Source organism: Elgaria multicarinata, chromosome 5, assembly GCF_023053635.1.
Source record: "Elgaria multicarinata webbii isolate HBS135686 ecotype San Diego chromosome 5, rElgMul1.1.pri, whole genome shotgun sequence".
Taxonomy (NCBI): Eukaryota; Metazoa; Chordata; class Lepidosauria; order Squamata; family Anguidae; genus Elgaria; species Elgaria multicarinata.
The window spans coordinates 110,342,718-110,359,739 of NC_086175.1; the positions used below are offsets into that span (position 1 = coordinate 110,342,718).

A 17,022-nucleotide genomic window follows, 5' to 3' on the forward strand; every position below is an offset into this window, starting at 1 on the left:
GGCTCAGTTATGCCCATTTATGTCAGGCTGGGACTTGTGGGAATTCAACGTGCATAAAACTGGGCGGAGGATGCTTACCGCCAATAATAATTAATATACGATCCTGCCATGAACTGAACCTTTGGTCTTGAGACTTAAAGAAACATGACTCTGGCTGGATCTGCCCCAGTGTGTTAAAAATAAATACATTATCTATTCCTCTTTCGGTGTGCATGTGTCTTGTGGCGCCTTAAAGGACTAACAGGGTGGAATCCTATAGTGTCTTCTCGAAAGTAAGTCCCATGACATTCAATAGGACTTACACTCAGGCCGTTTCTACACCTGCCTTTTTTCCAGGGATCGTCCCGGGATCATCCCTGTGCATGCAAATGACACACAGGGGATCCCGGGAGCAGGCAGGGACCATCCCTCCATTTTCCTGGGATAATCCTTAGGTGTACAAAGGGCCTCAGTCTGCAGTCCTGTGCATGTCTCACTTACTGGTGGGTAATTGTTCCTGAACGTATACATCACCAACCAGGAGTAGTTACTTTCCGAAGTTACTTCCGTTCCGAGTGATCACCCATAGGATAGCGCTGCATGGCTGCAACCCTGTGCATACTTACCTGGGAATAGCCCTCCTTGGACGGTAAGCGTGCCTAGGTCGGATCGGGCTGCGTCCGATGTGCGGCAGGATCAGCCCCCGGGGTTCCAGCCCCCTTCCACGACACTTCACGCGGCTGACCAAGAAGACTCTAGGCCGCCGCGAACGCTCCTGCCACAACACGAGAGCGATCCTGGTGCCTGAAGGTCAGCTTCACTGAACACCGTGGGCTTGTTGACTTCGAAGTCAACAACCACAGGGCAAATTGGTTCAACAGCAGCTTTCCCTTAACCTGGCGACGTCCGGATGTATTGGACTACAGCTCCCATCAACCACAGCCAGCCTGGGCCATGTTGTCCGAGGGTGATGGGAGCGGTGGTTCGACCTACCTGCAAGGCGCCGGGTTGGGGGGAAGTCAGATTTCAAATGCCACGAAGAACAAGGCTCCTTCGGGTTCGTGCGCCCCCTTAGCATTGATCTAGGTCTTTCCCGAAGCGCCCCACAGCGCTTTCACCTATGCACGATCCGATCCGCGTGGCGGCTGCTTTCTTTCCACGCAGACTTGGGGGATTTGTTTTGGTTTTTTGCCAGCTGGCGCTGCGGAGGAGACGAGGGGGCTGGCGGCGCGCCTGTCAAAGCGCGGCTGCGATGGAAAATGGGAAAGTTTCCATCACAGGGCATTTTATCTGGATGAGCAAAAGATTGGGTTGCTGTGTGCATAAAGAGATGCAAATATGCAGCGCCTCCTGCATTGTTCCCGGCTCAAGGTGAAAAGTTAAAGCATAAAAGCAATGAGTGAATCTGATTGGGATTGCGGGGGGGGGGGGGAGGAGGGGGTGTGGAGAGAGATGGGGGGGGCAGGCCGGAGCTTCAAAGGGCAACTTGTGTCTGTACCACGAAGCACTGGAGGGCGAAAAGAGAATTCTCATATCAAAGTGACATTTTCCTATCTGCTTTGCAGAGGCGCTTGCGATTTGGATCGTGCTTAAAATGCGCCCCAAGCCTCCTCAGTTCACGGGGTTAACAAAATACATCGGGTCAACATGGCATAGACCCAGATTTATTTATTTATTTATTTATTTATTTATTTATTTATCTATCTCTCACCCACCCCCCTCCTGTTAGGCCGATTTTAAACTACCATCCACAATCTGCATTTTTAGCTCGGTTTGAGGATAGATGGACAAGAGGAAATACACCCCACCCCCACGCCCCTTTTGGAGTCTGGGGAAGGTTCATTTCTGTTCCGATTTCATTGAAAATCGATCCAGTGTCCGTTTTCCACCTTAACATTATATTCGTCTATCGGTTTTCTTGGGGAAAAGAAACAGCCCTGAATATCAAGAGCACCCGAAAATATAGTCAGACTGAATTTGAAATTGATTAGCAGTTGACATGCTTATTTTTTTTACCCCTTTATACCGATGGTCTCTCTTTACACCCATTCAATTTACCTGACTCGAGATTAAAACGGATTCCGTTTAAAAGGTGCTTTGATTTCGTATATTTAAATAAATAAAATAAGACCCCAGTTTTCATGAGCATATGGCTAAATTCAGAGAAGGAAGTTCAGAGGAGGAGATGGCCAATAGAAATGAATTGATCCGTCAAAAATCAACTCAACTGCCATTTGCAGGGGTATATGCATTCATTGACTTTTGACTAAAATTAAATTAAATTAAAAATAATTAAATTAAAAATAATTAAACAAAAACAGATGGTTTATAGTGAGTCCCTAGTTTTACTTGAGTGTAATCACGGACTTTCTTACATGTGAGGAAGAGAAAAACCTCCCTGACACACGACAAAACCCTAAAGATATTAAGATAATACTCTCACGTTCTAAATTCACTTTTTGGATAGTTTTGTTGTTGTTGCTTGCTGCTGCTGCTGCTGTGTGCCTTCCCTTCTTCTTATCCGGGATTAGTCTGGCAATTGGCGATTAATGAGTAAACGGCTCTAAAATGAGAAGACAACACTTAAAACACACACACAGCGGTTCGTTTGGAACCCATGAAGAGACTCTGGGCAAACTCCTTCTAAAGCCAAAAGCATTTTTCAGACTTGCAAGGCCTCCGCTTTAACTCTCCTTTCGAAACCGACGAAACCCAAATGGGCTGGAGGTATCTCTGTTTTGGAGATAGCCATGTTTTGTTCCTTTTGCAGGCTTGGGCCAGTTGTTCGATTTATCACATAGACATGCATGCATACACAGACATACACACCCACCCGCGCTCTCCTTCCAGAGCACGCTGTGCTTGGGTGTGTTTCCCTGTCCCCACCTTGGTCCTCCTCCCTCCCCCTCCCCTTCTTTCTCTTTGGCAAATTCTTCGGATTCAGTTCTTTGAACCTGTGATTGGAGGTTAAAGTGCACCAGGTTGCAATGGGAGAAGGAAGCTCTTAAACCATAAAGGCTTGAATATGTCGCTGCCCTCTCCCTTATCTTTTTAAATGCAAATCGTCTTCGGGGGCTCGTAGCGGCTATATTACCCGGCTGCCTCTCCCCCTCCCTCCCTGGCTCCCTCCCTCCCTGCCCGGCTCGCTCGCTCCTGTCCTCCCTCCCTCCACGTCACCTGCCTTGGGCCGTGGGCCCGGCCGGGCCATTCCTCCGGGAGACGCGTCCACAAGCACTCAGCCTCCGGAGCGCTGCGCTGCTGCCCCGCCGGACGGCCCAGGGAGGCGCGCTGAGGGAAGCGCCAGGAAGGGGGACCCGGCGCCGCGACCGCGGCTTCTCCGCGCCCGCAGGCAGACCCGGCCCGGCCCGGCCCGGCGCGGGGAGCCGCGCTCCGCCGCCGCCGCCGCCGCCCAGCCCGTGCCCCGGCGAGCGGGCCGGGACTGCTCCTGGGCGGCCCGCAGCAGCATGCGGAGGCGCGCCGCGCGCCTGCGGCCACCATGTACGTGAGCTACCTGCTGGACAAGGAGGGCCCCTCCATGTACCCGGGCCCGGTGCGCCACGCGGGGGGGCTCAACTTGGCTGCGGCGGCTGCGGCGGCGGCGGCGGCGGCGCAGAACTTCGTGGGCGCCCCGCAGTACCCGGACTACGGCGCCTACCATGTGCCGGCCGGGATGGCGCTGGACAACGCGCAGTCGCCCGGCTCGCCCTGGCCCGGCGCTTACGGCGCGCCCCTCCGCGACGACTGGAACGGCTACGGGGCGGCGGGCGCCCCGGGGGCGGCGGGGGCGGCCGGCGCCCTGCACGGACCGGGCGCGGCGGGCTTGGCCTACAGCCCCGCCGGGGAGTACCACCCGCACGCCCACCATCACCCCCACCACCACCCCGCGCAGGGCGCCGCGGCGGCCCCTTGCAGCGGCCCCCCGTCCGGGGGCCTGATGTCGCCGCTCAACCCGCCGCCCGGCTCGAAGCAGCTCTCCCCCGGCGCCCAGCAGCAGAACCCCTGCGACTGGATGAGGAAGCCCACGGCGGGGGGACCCGGTAAGGGGGCGGGCAGGCGGGCTCGGGGCGAGGACGGAGCCCCAGCGAGAGGGGTGCCGGCGGGGCTCGGGAGGGACACTCGCGCCTTGGCCGGGGAGGAGGGGCGAGGAAACGCCGCACGCACGCCCACCCCCCTCCGCTGCTTTGGTTCAGGGGGGCGGCGCAGGCGATGCACTTTGCACCGGCTCCGTGGCACGCTCGCCTTTGTTATGCGCTGGTCTGGAGTGGGTGGGGTGAAGGATGGGAGAGAAACCGGCAAGCAGGGCTGGTCGTACTGAATGAAAAGTCGTTTTCCGTCATACTGGTTCTAGGGCTAAGTCTCTCCCCCCACCCCCACCCCACGGCCTCTCAGTAACCTCTCGTTCAATACCTTGCGTCCGTGTGGAGGGACCGGATCAGGCGGTGGCGGTGATGGCGGTGGGCTTCCCCGTCGCTTTGAAGGAAAGCAGCCTTCCATCTTGGACGGGCCTCTTCTGGAAATACCACGCTGTTGGGCCACCTCTCGCGCTTGGGCCTTGGAGAAGGCAGAGCCTGCGTTGCACAAGACTCGGCCGATCCCCGAGAGGACACCAGGCCGGAGGGTTCGGATTTTTCAGCCATCCAGCGGTGGGCTGTGCGAGCGTTGGTACTGGGCGTCCAGGGGCCTCCTGAATCCGCTCCATTAAACAAGAGTCCTTACGTTAGGGTGTCCCGATTCTAGCCAGGGTTTACTCCTGAGTAGGTGTGCGCAGCTCCCCCCCCCCCCGCCCTTCGGTTTGCACCCCTCTCCCGAAGGCACTGGCTTGGAGGCTATGGCTGCGGCTGACCTATTCACACGTACCTGGAAATCAGCCTCATTGAAAGCAAGGGGACTTTCCTCCGAGCTGACAAGGCCGGGGAGTGTGGCTGGAGGTCACCTTCGGTTCTGTGGGGCGGATTTGCTCCTTAGCTATGGGGAGGGAGGGATGTCAAACGTTTGCTGCGTGTTGAGGGTGCTTTTAAACTCCAACTCTGCAGTTTAACTAGGTTATAAAAAACAAAGGGGGAGCGAAGAACAATCGGAGATCAACCACATTCCCTGTCCCTTTGGGGAAGGGTCTGGGTGCCAGGTTGCAATCAATAAACCAACCAACAAACAAACCAGGCTGCAATCCACAACCACAATCCAAAAAACTGGAATTCTTGTCAGAGACGCTCTGATGAAATCTGTAATAGGGTTTCTCCCTAGGCAAACTCTCCGGAGCAGTAAATAAAACCCCAATTTTAATGGGTTCTAGGGAAAGGGGAAAAAATTACCCTTTCTCTGTCTCTATTTGTGGACTGGTGTTCTTGCGTTGTTTATTTTTCACCAAAGTCCTTTGCGGAAGTGACATGGAAGTAAATCTCGTGGAAAGCAGAAATGCCCACTTCCAGATGAAATAGGTTCTTTCAGGCGACTGTTTTGGTTTCTTTCTTTCTTTCTTTCCCATACTTTTCGACCAGTTCACGAAACAAATCTGGATTCACCTGGATTTGCAGGGCTGTCATCAGAAATACTAGCAGACGACTGGTGAATTGCTTTGAGGCTGTCCAGTGGGTTTGCGCATTTGCAGATTGTGCAAAATAAATAAATAAATAAATTACAAATCTAAATGGAGACAGGCAGATTTATCCCCCAAGCCAGTTAAACTGAGGCATGTGGGCACTAAAACTGCCAGTCTAAAACACACACTTCCTGGGGAATCCGTTCCCTTGTCATGAATAGGGCTTCCCTTTTCATTGCCTTCAACCTTGGGAGGTCAAAGCAATATATAAATCTAAGCACCGTGTGGCTAAGGTGAAATTGGTGAATGGCAAAACATGTCCCCCTAAGGCATCTGCATGTTGGCTTGCCCCTTTTTCCCTGGGCGACTGGGGCGGGGGACTGCTACTAATAAATTAGCACTTGTATAGGATTTCCCCATGTTCAAAGCGCTTCTCATATTATACGATCGCAATCCATACGACAACCCTGTTAGGTAGGTCAGTGTTATTGGGTGTGAGAAGATCTGTGGTCTGTGGGTGCCCCCATAAGTACAGTTTCGTGGAACATAGAAACAGTAGTCTCTCTTGTCGGTCGATTTTGTTATGATGGGATAAGAGCGGACCAGAAAGACTTGTGTTTTAGATCAGAAGGGGCACAGAGATGAACAACAACAGGAGAGGAGCTCAAAGGGCCCAATCAAGCGCGCGCTGAAACCCACTGAGATGCTGCAATCGCAAACACACTTAGGCTGGACAGGAAAAGTCCCATTGAACTCAGTTGGCGTTACTTCGCGGTAAACATTCTTAGGATCACTGCGGTAAAAGCGTCCTTTATTCCTCATGGGATTGTGGCCTCGGTGGAGGAAAATACAATCTAGTCCAGATTTTCCTCCCAGCCCTTTTTTTTTTTTTTTTTTTGGACTACAGCACCCAGCGTTCCTGATGCTGGCTGGGGCTGATAGGAGTGGAAGTCCAAAGCACCTGGAGAGCACTAGTTTGGGGCGAGAGGTACAGGGAGAGCGGACATTCCCAACCTGGAATTGCTGTAACTCAGAGCTGGTGGAGGATCAGCTTGGATCTCCCTAAAGTGTCAATGGTGTTCGGGGTTTGAAAAACAGCTCTGAAAATCCTTCCGGGAGCAAGGATCAAACCCCTGGAGCAGGAAGGGCCTTGGCTGACGTTCTTTCTCTCGTGATTTTTGAACCCGCGGCATCTGGCGAGTGCGCGGGTCAAGATCTGAGCGCCGCGCCGCGCCCGGTGCCTTCCACCAGGGACCCGTGAAAGCGTAAAATCAGAGCATTTTCAGGGACTTCCCGCTTCGTTTGAATCGCTCCGGAGGCCTCCAGACATGGATTTGGGATACACTGGACAAGCCTTGCTTTGAAATCCTGAATGCTTTATTAGGAAGGCGAAGCAGAAGAGAGGAAAAACGAATGCGCACGACTCTGAATGAACTAGGCCCTCTTCATTTATTTATTATTATTATTATTATTTATTTATATAGCACCATCAATGGACATGGTGCTGTACAGAGTAAAACAGTAAATCGCAAAACCCTGCCGCATAGGCTTACAATCTAATAATCTATTTGTTTCTACAATCTATTTGTTTCCCATTCCCAATATGAAAAGGACGCCACCGCCACTACAATCGCGTAAATGTAATGGGTAATAGAAAAGAAAAGGCTGCGATGAAAACCAGTGTGTGGCTTATTTCCAAGCCAATTCCAGTTTAGAATTGGAGTGTGCAAGGGTAATTAGGTTCTCTGTCCAGGGCACTGGATTTAAACAGAATTGGATTTAAGCATATGTTCTTAATTCAGTGACACTGGAATAGGTTAAAATTCAAATTCTCCTTCGCTAATCTTAAAATCATAGGGTTGAAGACGGTTTTGTGAAAATCCACGGGATTTACTCTTGTGTAATTGTTAGATCCAAGCTGGTTGTATCGTATGCGCTGGGAGCTCAGCTAGTAAATTTTACAGAGGGATGTTTTGATGTCCAAGATATAAAGATAGATGGCCTCTTCCGAATTTTGTGAATGAAAGATCCACTTATATCTCACGGTCCCGAATATGCTTAGATATAATTAAAATGAATGTCTATAACGTGTATAGGATAGGCGCCGGAATGATAACGAATCTCTTTTTAGCCTTGACCCTACCTTTCTGAAAGGTATCGTGAATGTTTGAATACAGACTTGATTTCCCGAGTGAGATCTAGGAAGCCTCAGCGTTGTTACAAGGCTGCCGGAGACCTTTACTTGGGAAGTAATTTCCCATTAATTCTAATGGCATTTTTGTCCTCTGATAATTTCCGAGCGGCTTCTAGGGAAGGATCCGGCTTTACTCTGAAATATACTGGCAAATAAGCATGGTTGACATGAACAGTAATGCACAACACCGGCTGGGAAGTTCTCTTACACACAGCCCCGTTAAAATGGATGCAGGTTTGGTAGTGCTTTTCCACAGCTCCTGCTGACATTTCCATTAGGCTTGCAGAGGAGAACTTCCCGCTACTCAGAATTAAGAGCCAGTGAATTCAATGGGACTTAGGACAGATCTACACCAAGCAGGATATAGCACTAAAAAAAGCGGTATGGAAGCAGTATATAAGAAGCAGGAGCCACACTACTGCTTAGCGGTATTGCAGTGCACTGACAACTGTTGGGGCCAAGTGACACATGTCATATACTACTTTCATAGTGCTAGATCTGACCTTAGTCTCCCAGGTAAGTGTGCATTTAGGATTGCACCCAAAATTGAGAAGGCAAAGGCACGTTTAGGACTGGGCCTTCCGGAGGCGGCTGGATGAAAAGTGGGGCTTCCAACTTGTGGTCTAGTTATCACTGGACCACAGGCCAGACAGCTGGCCATATGAAATGTTCCTCCATAAAAACATAAATTCTCTGAGCATAGAAAGCTAGTAGGTCGTTTAGAACGGGTTTCTCCTTGACATGCTAGTGTTCTGTCTGCAGGGATGTATGTTGTACAGAGAAGCATTCCCACCCTCCTCGTCTGAAGGGGCACAGCCATGATGCAGCTTTACCTGAGAACTTAGGCCCATTGAGCAGGGATGGAGCACCTGTGACCCTCCAGATGTCGCTGGACTACAACTCCTATTATCCCTGTCCATGACGGCTGGTGCTGATGAGAGTTGGAATCCAACAAGATCTGGAACGCCTGTGGCACAGAGGGAGACACGTTCCAATTTGGAGGCGCTTCCAAATTTTGTGACTTGGAGAGAAGGCGATCTTGTGTGCAAAGATGCTGAGCTGGAGACCTAAGTGGGTCCCTCCTCCTCCTCCTCCTGCCTGAGATCAACTTTATCTGGCACCTTTTCTGGCTTGGGAAACAAGAGGCGCCCGCCGCCGAAGCAGCCCCCGCCCCCCACGCCCCTGCAACGTAAGCCTTGGCCTGCTGCTTGCTGGGCAATACTCTGATCGGCTTCCCAGTGGAGCTGAAAGATGTCGGACATCATCCTTAGTGGAAGTGATGGCTTTTTCCGCCGCTGCCCGAGGCCTCCTTACAGCCACTTAAAAGATTTTTATAACCAATTACAGTCCTATAAATCATCGGCGGTGTGTGGTTGGCTGCGTATTGGTTTCTGACTCACTGGGCGCATATCTTTATATTCCCATCACACGTTGAGCCAACTTCGCTTGCTCCTTGTTGTTGTTGTTGTTGTTGTTGTTGTGATGATGATGATCACCCACATCCTTGGAGAGGAGACGTCCTGACCTAGGCTGCCTGGAATTTCGGCCCAGCTGCGACCTGGCGACTGGGCCTCCCCTCTCCCTGCTTGGCCATCAACGACGGTTTGGTGACCGAGACTCTCCCTTTCTCCTCAATTATTATTATTATTATTTATTTATATAGCACCATCAGTGTACATGGTGCTGTATAAGGGATCCTGAACTCCGAAGGCGAAGGAGGTCTGTTCGCACAGTCCTTCTTCCATTCTGGGGAGGGGGGGGAGAAGGACTAGAGCTTGGTGGAGCGTCCAAGCCCATTCCTTGCCTCTGGCTGCAATGGTGAGCACACTGACTTGAGAGTAAGCCGCGCCGTTGGACAGAATGGTTAACCTCCCGCGTAAGTCCTAGTTAAAGTAGACCCAGTATAAAGAATGGGACTTAAGTTAGTCATGACTAAGTTCAGGCCTGTTTATTTCAATGGGTCTACTCTAAGTAGGACTTAGCCTGGATTTTACCCATAGGGAGTTACTTCCGAGTAGACATGCATAGGATCGGGATGATTGCATCTCTCTCTCTCTCTCTCTCTCTCTCTCTCTCTCTCTCTCTCTCTATCTCTCTCTCAGCCTCTGATCCAGTGAAAGGGAAGCACTTTCCAGTTCCGGCTATTTTCACTTTCAGAAGAGGAGCCCTATTAGCCTCTGCAGACGATTCCGAGGCTGCAGTCCTCTCGCGGGTGACCTGGAATTGGGCTCACTTTGGAATAGACATCCGCTCGTTGAAACCCACGAAACGCTAAAAAGCGTCCCTTTGACTGGATGGTGCCCTTGAAACTCTCCAGGAAAAGACCGATTATTTATTGCCTCCACATTATTGTCCACATTACCTTCCTCGACTGGGAGGCGCGTGTGTAGGGGGAAGTGACTAGTTAGGATCGGGATCGAAAAGGGTTTAAATGCGAATCCATCAAGCTTCACCTCGTTGACATCTCGGCCTTACGATGAACTCACAAATACTCCTTTAGCAAGTGTGGGAATAAGAAGACAGTTATTATTTTGTAGGCCATATTATTACTATTCCCATATTGGAAATTGAAGGGGGTGCGCATGTAAGTGTGTGCGAGACGGAGACACACGGAGAAGGAAAATGCACGTGCTGAGCTGTATAAATTCTTGGTTATCCTAGGTACCACCTTTAAGAACATAAGAAGAGCCCTGCTGGATCAGGCCAAGGGTCCATCTAGTCCAGCACTCCGTTCACATAGTGGCCAAATAGCTGTCGACCAGGACACACAAGCAGGACATGGGTGCAACAGCACCCTCCCCACCCATGCTCCCCAGCAACTAGCGTATACAGGCTTACTGCCTCTGATACTGCCTCCCCCCAACCGGGTGCTCTCCTGGTGTGGGGGACTACCGTCCCCATCATCCCCAGCCAGCATGACCCATCATCCTCAGTCTGCACCGCCAACTTCCGCGCCGGGCTGGGGAAAGCCAGGCATCCTTGTTCGGAGGGGGGGAACCAACTGCCCGCCCTGCGACAAGGTGGCCGAGGAGGAGCGCCCCCTTCCTCGCCAGTGTGATGTTAATCTAGCCTCTGGGAGCCACCAGCTCGGCCCCCTCCCCTTTCCCCTTCCCTTTCTCTCTCGGCAGGCCCTCATCTGTCACGGGCGGGGGGCTTTAAACCCATCCCGCTTTGATATACACCTTCCTCGCTATTGTTTCCTTCTTTCCCCTGGCCGGAAAAGAAGAGAAAGGAGGAGGGCGAGCAGAAACTTTCGCAGTCAATACTGAAATGTCCCATTGCTCTCACATTCTCGTTCTCGCCGCCCTCGCTCTCTCTTTCCTGGGAGGGGGAAATTGGGTGGGGTGGGGGGGACGGTGGCAGAAAAGTGGGAACAGGCGCTGAGTTGATTGCAAAATCCCCCCCCCCCTGCGCCGTGCAAGATCTAATATTATGGAATGGACTTCTTATATAGTATTTAAGTTAAAACAATACGAAAAATTCTAGAAGTCGTGTTGGGCTGCACTCCTATATTTCGCCTTCTTCAACTTGGTGCCCTCTAAATGCTTTGAACCACAACTCCCAATATTCCTGACCATTGGCCATAATGGCTTGGCTGTGGCTAATGGGATATGGAGCACCAGGTTGGGGAAGATGTCTTCACACACTTACCTGGGAGCGGAGTCTTATGGATGTCTACTCAGAAGTTAATCCCATTACTTCTGTGTAGACACGCATAACACACACACACACACACACACACACACACACACACACACACACTATCCTTTAGAACATTTCCGAGTTTCCAATTAAACACGGAAAATTGTATTTCAGGCTGAAATGCTATCCACGTTGATTTGGGAACTTTGAATCTACACGTATAGGATCACGAGGGTAGTCCTGTTGGAGAAAAAGCAAAACAGTTTTCCGACACTGTAAGGACTTTCTCCCTAGATGTGAACTACGTTGAACACAGTGAGAGTTACTTTTGATTAAACGTTCATGGAATCGCTCTGTTAAACTTTTTTTTTAGTGTTTAATTTTAATCGTAAATGCATATCGATCCACTCAGGAAGAAACTTCTAGATTTCTTGTCTGTCTTGGGATTCTATCAAAATATTTGAGATCTCTTGGCCCAGATATCGCCATCCCGACAAAATCGACAATTTGGAAGTCCCTTACGTCCAGCGGTTGGGAACAGGTGGCTGCCCAGATGTTGTTGCACTCGAACTCCTATCAGCCCCAGCTAGTGTTCAGGGATGATGGGAATTTTAGCTCGACGAGTAGGTCTGGAAGGATCAACAAATTCTCCATCCCTGCTTAGGGTAGACTCTTCTACCCTGTCTGGCCGCACAGTTCGGGCAGGCAGAAATTCAAGAGATAAAGCTTTCCTTATCAGTGGTAGAGTGCTTGATCTGTTGAATGGTGGCTTGCCACGCAGCAGGTGTTAAAAAAGCAGAGAGACGCTGGTTTAAACAAACAAACAAACAAACAACGCTTCCAGTTTATCCTACCCTAAACCTTTTGTCATCTATATCTCTCCTATAGCTTGCAGTGCAGCGTTGACTTCAACCCCCTCATAGCGCGATTTTTGCTCCGTTTCTGAGTGGAGAGTTGCCAAATTGTCAACCCCTTAAAAGCCTTGATCCTGAATTGATTTATCTAAACACATTTGCACCCCATCACCCCCGGGCTGGTGTTATTTTAATCCCGGATAACAATCCTGTGCAGTTGGGATTTGAACCCAGGTCATCATCCCTGCCCAAAGTTGATCAAATTCGCCTTACCGCATTGCCTGAGACTGCTGTTTTTTCTGTGATGTGTTTGTGCGGGTGGTGGGGGGGGGGGAAGAATACCTTTTGCCCATGCACAGAGACACTATGTTTAAAACATTATTATTTCTTCTGGTGTTTCAGGGGTCAAGAAAAATGGATTTAATGAAGCCCCTATTTTACCTACTGGGAATGGGATGCAGTTCTCAAAAAGTTGTTCACAGAAGAGTATTATTATTGAGGATTCGGAGGGTGGGGTGGGGGCTGTCTAGTATGTTTCTCTACCTCTCCCACACAAGAGAATTATAGGGGGGGGCTCTACCTCCCTACATTTTGTAACACGACCCAGTGAAGAAAAGGTAGACACTACCTTGGAGCTTGGAGGGAGGGGGCAGTGAGAAAGAGTTTGTAGTCCTTTAATTCGAATTAGGTGGTCCGGGGCTTAATGACACCCACAAGGCCCAGCCCTCGACATTCCTCCCAACTACGGTTTTTTGAGACAACTTGACTAAAATGGTGGTGGGGGGGGTAGAAGGGTGGGATAATAAAAATATATTATCCTTTCCTATCCCAGGGTCCCGGCAGCAAAAAACAAACTCCATTTCGTTCCTCACAGCCATGATTCCAGTGAGTTTAAAATGCAAAACTGCACACGTTGTGAATGCATTTATTTCTTTTTCTTCCTTTTTTTATAATCAAGGCTGGCAAACAGGTTTTGTTTCTTGGTTCGCTGGCTTCGCTTTGCTCGAACGTATCAGGAATATAGAACCAGTAGGAAACCCCGAGTGGAGAAGCGAAATAAACGTTCACACGGTGCGCTTCGCAACTGAAGTCGTGGACATGGCGGCCTAAAGCGGACGCTTCCCCCGCTCCCCGCCATGGCCATTAAGTCCAGGGTCTAAAATTACCTCGCTGTATCGCTGCTTGCAGGTTTCATTCAGACTCCCCATCCTAAAGGACTGCTTTTATACTTTTGTATTACATATTTATTGCCTACCTATATATTTTTGCATGTTTTTTAAAAAATTCTGTATACCGCCTCGAGAGGCTTTTTACCCTCAAAGGCGGCCTAAAAGCATTTTAAAACCATTAAATCTGTCCATAGGACCTCTTTCTCCCCGTGAAGCGCCTTCTACGACTGTCTTGCTTCCCCTGGTCTGTGCCGTGGGGAGGGGGCGGGTGGAAGGGAAGGGAAGGGAAGGGAAGCGAAGGCCCTGGATGGCCCCATTCAAATGCTGCCCTTGGAGCCGGGGGCTTCTGTTCATATGCACCGCCGGGGAAGGTGGGGAGGGATGAAAGCGCCTGCCGCCGTTTGTTCAGGAGGGGGGTAAAGCAAACAGACCGCGCCTGTGCTGCAGGGGCTCTTCGCTTTGATAAGATCGCCTTGTAGCGCATTGTTGGCGCTGCTGTTGCCCATTCAGCGGCCCCGGGGAGTTCTCTCTGATCGGCCTTGTCCTTCTTAGCGGGGGGCCCTTTTGTCGGTGGGCTGAAGGAGAGAGGCGAGCGGGGCTGGGGGGTTACTTCGTTTCTGTTTTGCTTTCCCTCACCCAAGTCAGGCTGCTGGCCATTAAACACCAACGAGCCAGAACTACCCGCGTCCTCAGGTCTTCCCCTTCTGTTTTGGGGTTTGTGTATGTGCCTATGAGGAAGTGGTAGAAGCGAGAACCAGTTAAACCAGAAGTTAGCCAAGAAGCCAAGGGCCCAGCGCAAGGCATCAGCAGCGCTGTGTGGGAAGAGCTGTAGTGAGTTTGGATGGGGATATATCATCGCCAACAGCGGACCAATTCTTCCTTCCACTTGGAATCCCTGGGAATAAATATCACTCTCTCTCTCTCTCTCTCTCTCTCTCTCTCTCTCTCTCTCACACACACACACACACACACACACACACACACACACACACACGTATCACTGGTCAGGTTGTAGGTCCTAACATTTAGGAAGAGAAAAAAGAAAAATAGGAAAAATGAGAACTGGCAGGTTGTCATCTTCAAACATTTTCAACCAGACTATATTAAAACACACAAACAACACTCAAAAGGCTCTTCAACGATATTCAAGTGGGGTGAAAAATAAAATAAAATGTATAAACGGTGGAATTCTATTTATGTCTTTGTTTGTTGTTGTTTTTTGCCAAAACTTGGACATCTGTATATAACTCTACTTGAAAGAGGCCTCTATCTAAAATGTAGGTTCATACATTGTAGAGATTTAGATTGGCTGTCATGTTTATATTCCCATTACTAATAAATCCTGCTGGACTTTACTCTAGACCATGTAAATTTACTGCTCCATGCTCCAGTTATTTTTATTTCTTTATTTTGGATCTTATTATGATTAATTCCCTGAAAATTAATCGAAGCTTCTTTTGAATCTAGGACAGGTGCCTTATCGTTATGGGTTATATCTCATTTATACACACTGTAGATATTGAAATCAAAACTTTTCAATCCTTTTAAAGTCAATAGGACTAAAGGCCCAATCCAGCACCCAGGTGTGACTGGGTTGAAAGTAGTTCAGTCCTTTTGCTGTGAACAGCATGGATCTCTCCATTTTTAATCATAGAAGGAAGGAAGTCCCATTGATTTAAGGGAAATGTACTTATAATCCAGAGATCTGGGATTGTGTGTGTGTGAAGTACCTCCAATCACTTTCAATATTTTTATTTTATAATTATTATTAATACACTCAGATCCCACCTTTCAGACATTTTTTCAGTACAGTTTACTCAATGATAACTTAAAACAACATCCCAATAATACAAATAACTACAATAATAAATAAATAAAAATATCAGGAGAAGGTGCAACATAAAATTAATGCAAATGCCTAAGGTTTTGTTTTTCCCTTGTGGTTTTAATTTTTGTGAACTGCTCAGAGAGCTTCGGCTATTGGTCAGTATAGAAATGAAATGAATAAATAAATAAATAAATAAATGGTCTTCAGTTGACACCAAAAAGGCAAATGTAGGTGCCAATCAAACCTCCTTGGAGAGAGCATTTCGTAGCTAGGATGCCATCACCAAGAAAACTCTCTTTCCTGGTTGCCCTCCATTGCCCTTCATTTTCTTCATGAAAGAAAAGCCTTTAGTGATTTTTTTAAAAAAATATTTATTTATTTCATTTATTTCCCCACATTTTCCCCGTCTTGCAAGGAACTCAAGGCAGCTTATATAGTCCCTCTCCTCTCCATTTTATCCTCCCAAAGTTACCCAGTGAGCTTCGTGGCTGAGTGGGGACTACACTCTAACCACTACACCACATTGGCTGTCTTAGTAATGACCTTAGTGTATAGACAGGCTGATGCAAAGACAGGAAGACTTTCAAGCACCCTGGTCACACAAGTCATGAAAGGCTTAAAGAGACACTTTCAATGGTGCCCAGAAACGGATCAGAAGCCACTGCAGCTATTCAGAGACTGGTGAAATGTGCTTCTAATGCCCAGTTCAAGGTTAGTCATCAAAGTTAGCATTTTGTTTCTGAACGGTCTGGCAGCCCCCAAAGATGGTTCATTACTGTAGTTTAATTAAAGGTTGCCAGAGCATGGATAACCATAGCAGAAGAGTCTCTGTCGAAACAGGCTCTGAGACTTTTACTGGGAGTGCTCACAGATAAGAAAAGTGCTTGGAACTTATGTAGAATCAATGTCAGAGGTGCTGCTGCTGAGGGTCAGTCAGCTCACTCCTTGTTCTGTATGCAGCTGCATCACAGTTTAAATATTGTGAAACCAATAATGATCTCTGCTTTCCCAAGTGTTGGCACAGGGAGACTATCAAAGAACGTGAGGGATGGGCACAATTTCCAGAGGGGAACCATGTAAAAGTGCTATCTTAGGCATGTTTGTACAACAAAAAAGGTCCTACAATTCCCAGCATTCCCCAGCCAGCTGGGCTGGCTGGGGAATGCTGGCAGTTGTGGGACTTTTTCTGTCTAAATCTGCATGGGACTGTGTCCTTAGTCTGTTTCAGCAAAATTTCCAAATAGACCACCCTTCCCCAGCCTGGCACCCTCCAGAGGTGTTGGACTACAACTTCTATTATCCCCAAACAGCATGGACTATGGTGGGTGGGGATGATTTATCCTCTAGAGGACAACAGGCGGGGAAGGCTGTTACAGACTAATTAGATTTATTGTAGCATAAGTGTTTGTAGAAGTGACGATTTTGTGAATGGTCCCTGTACTTATATGCATTTGATCTTTGCATAGAAATATCAGACAATACTTCTTGGGTTTCATGGCCTTTGGCCCCACTGTCCACAACCACCCCATATCCATGTATACCTCTGCCAATGAAGGACAAGACTTGACAGAAATGATGAAACTGGCTGCAGTCTGTAGGAAATACACATGTTTCCTTCTCACCTCTCTCTTTCTCTTTCTCTCTCTCTCTCTCTCTGGGCTCATCTACACCATACAGGATATTGCACTATGAAAATGTATGAAAGCTGAATATAACAGGCAGGAGCCACACCAAGCAGAATATTCCACTATGAAAACAGTATGAAAGCGGTATATGGTATGTGTCAATGGGCCCCCAACAGTTGTCAGTGCACTTCA

General features: G+C 49.0%; 1 protein-coding gene across 1 annotated transcript in view; it reads left to right on the forward strand.

The window, feature by feature from the left end:
* The first annotated feature begins 3,475 nt into the window (after nucleotides 1–3,475).
* The window catches only part of CDX2 (caudal type homeobox 2), a 22,082-nt gene continuing 8,535 nt past the window's right edge, over nucleotides 3,476–17,022 (forward strand). Inside the window, exon 1 of the mRNA XM_063127725.1 lies at nucleotides 3,476–4,016. Within this exon, the coding sequence (XP_062983795.1) occupies nucleotides 3,476–4,016 (541 nt within the window). The remainder of the gene's footprint in view (nucleotides 4,017–17,022) is intronic.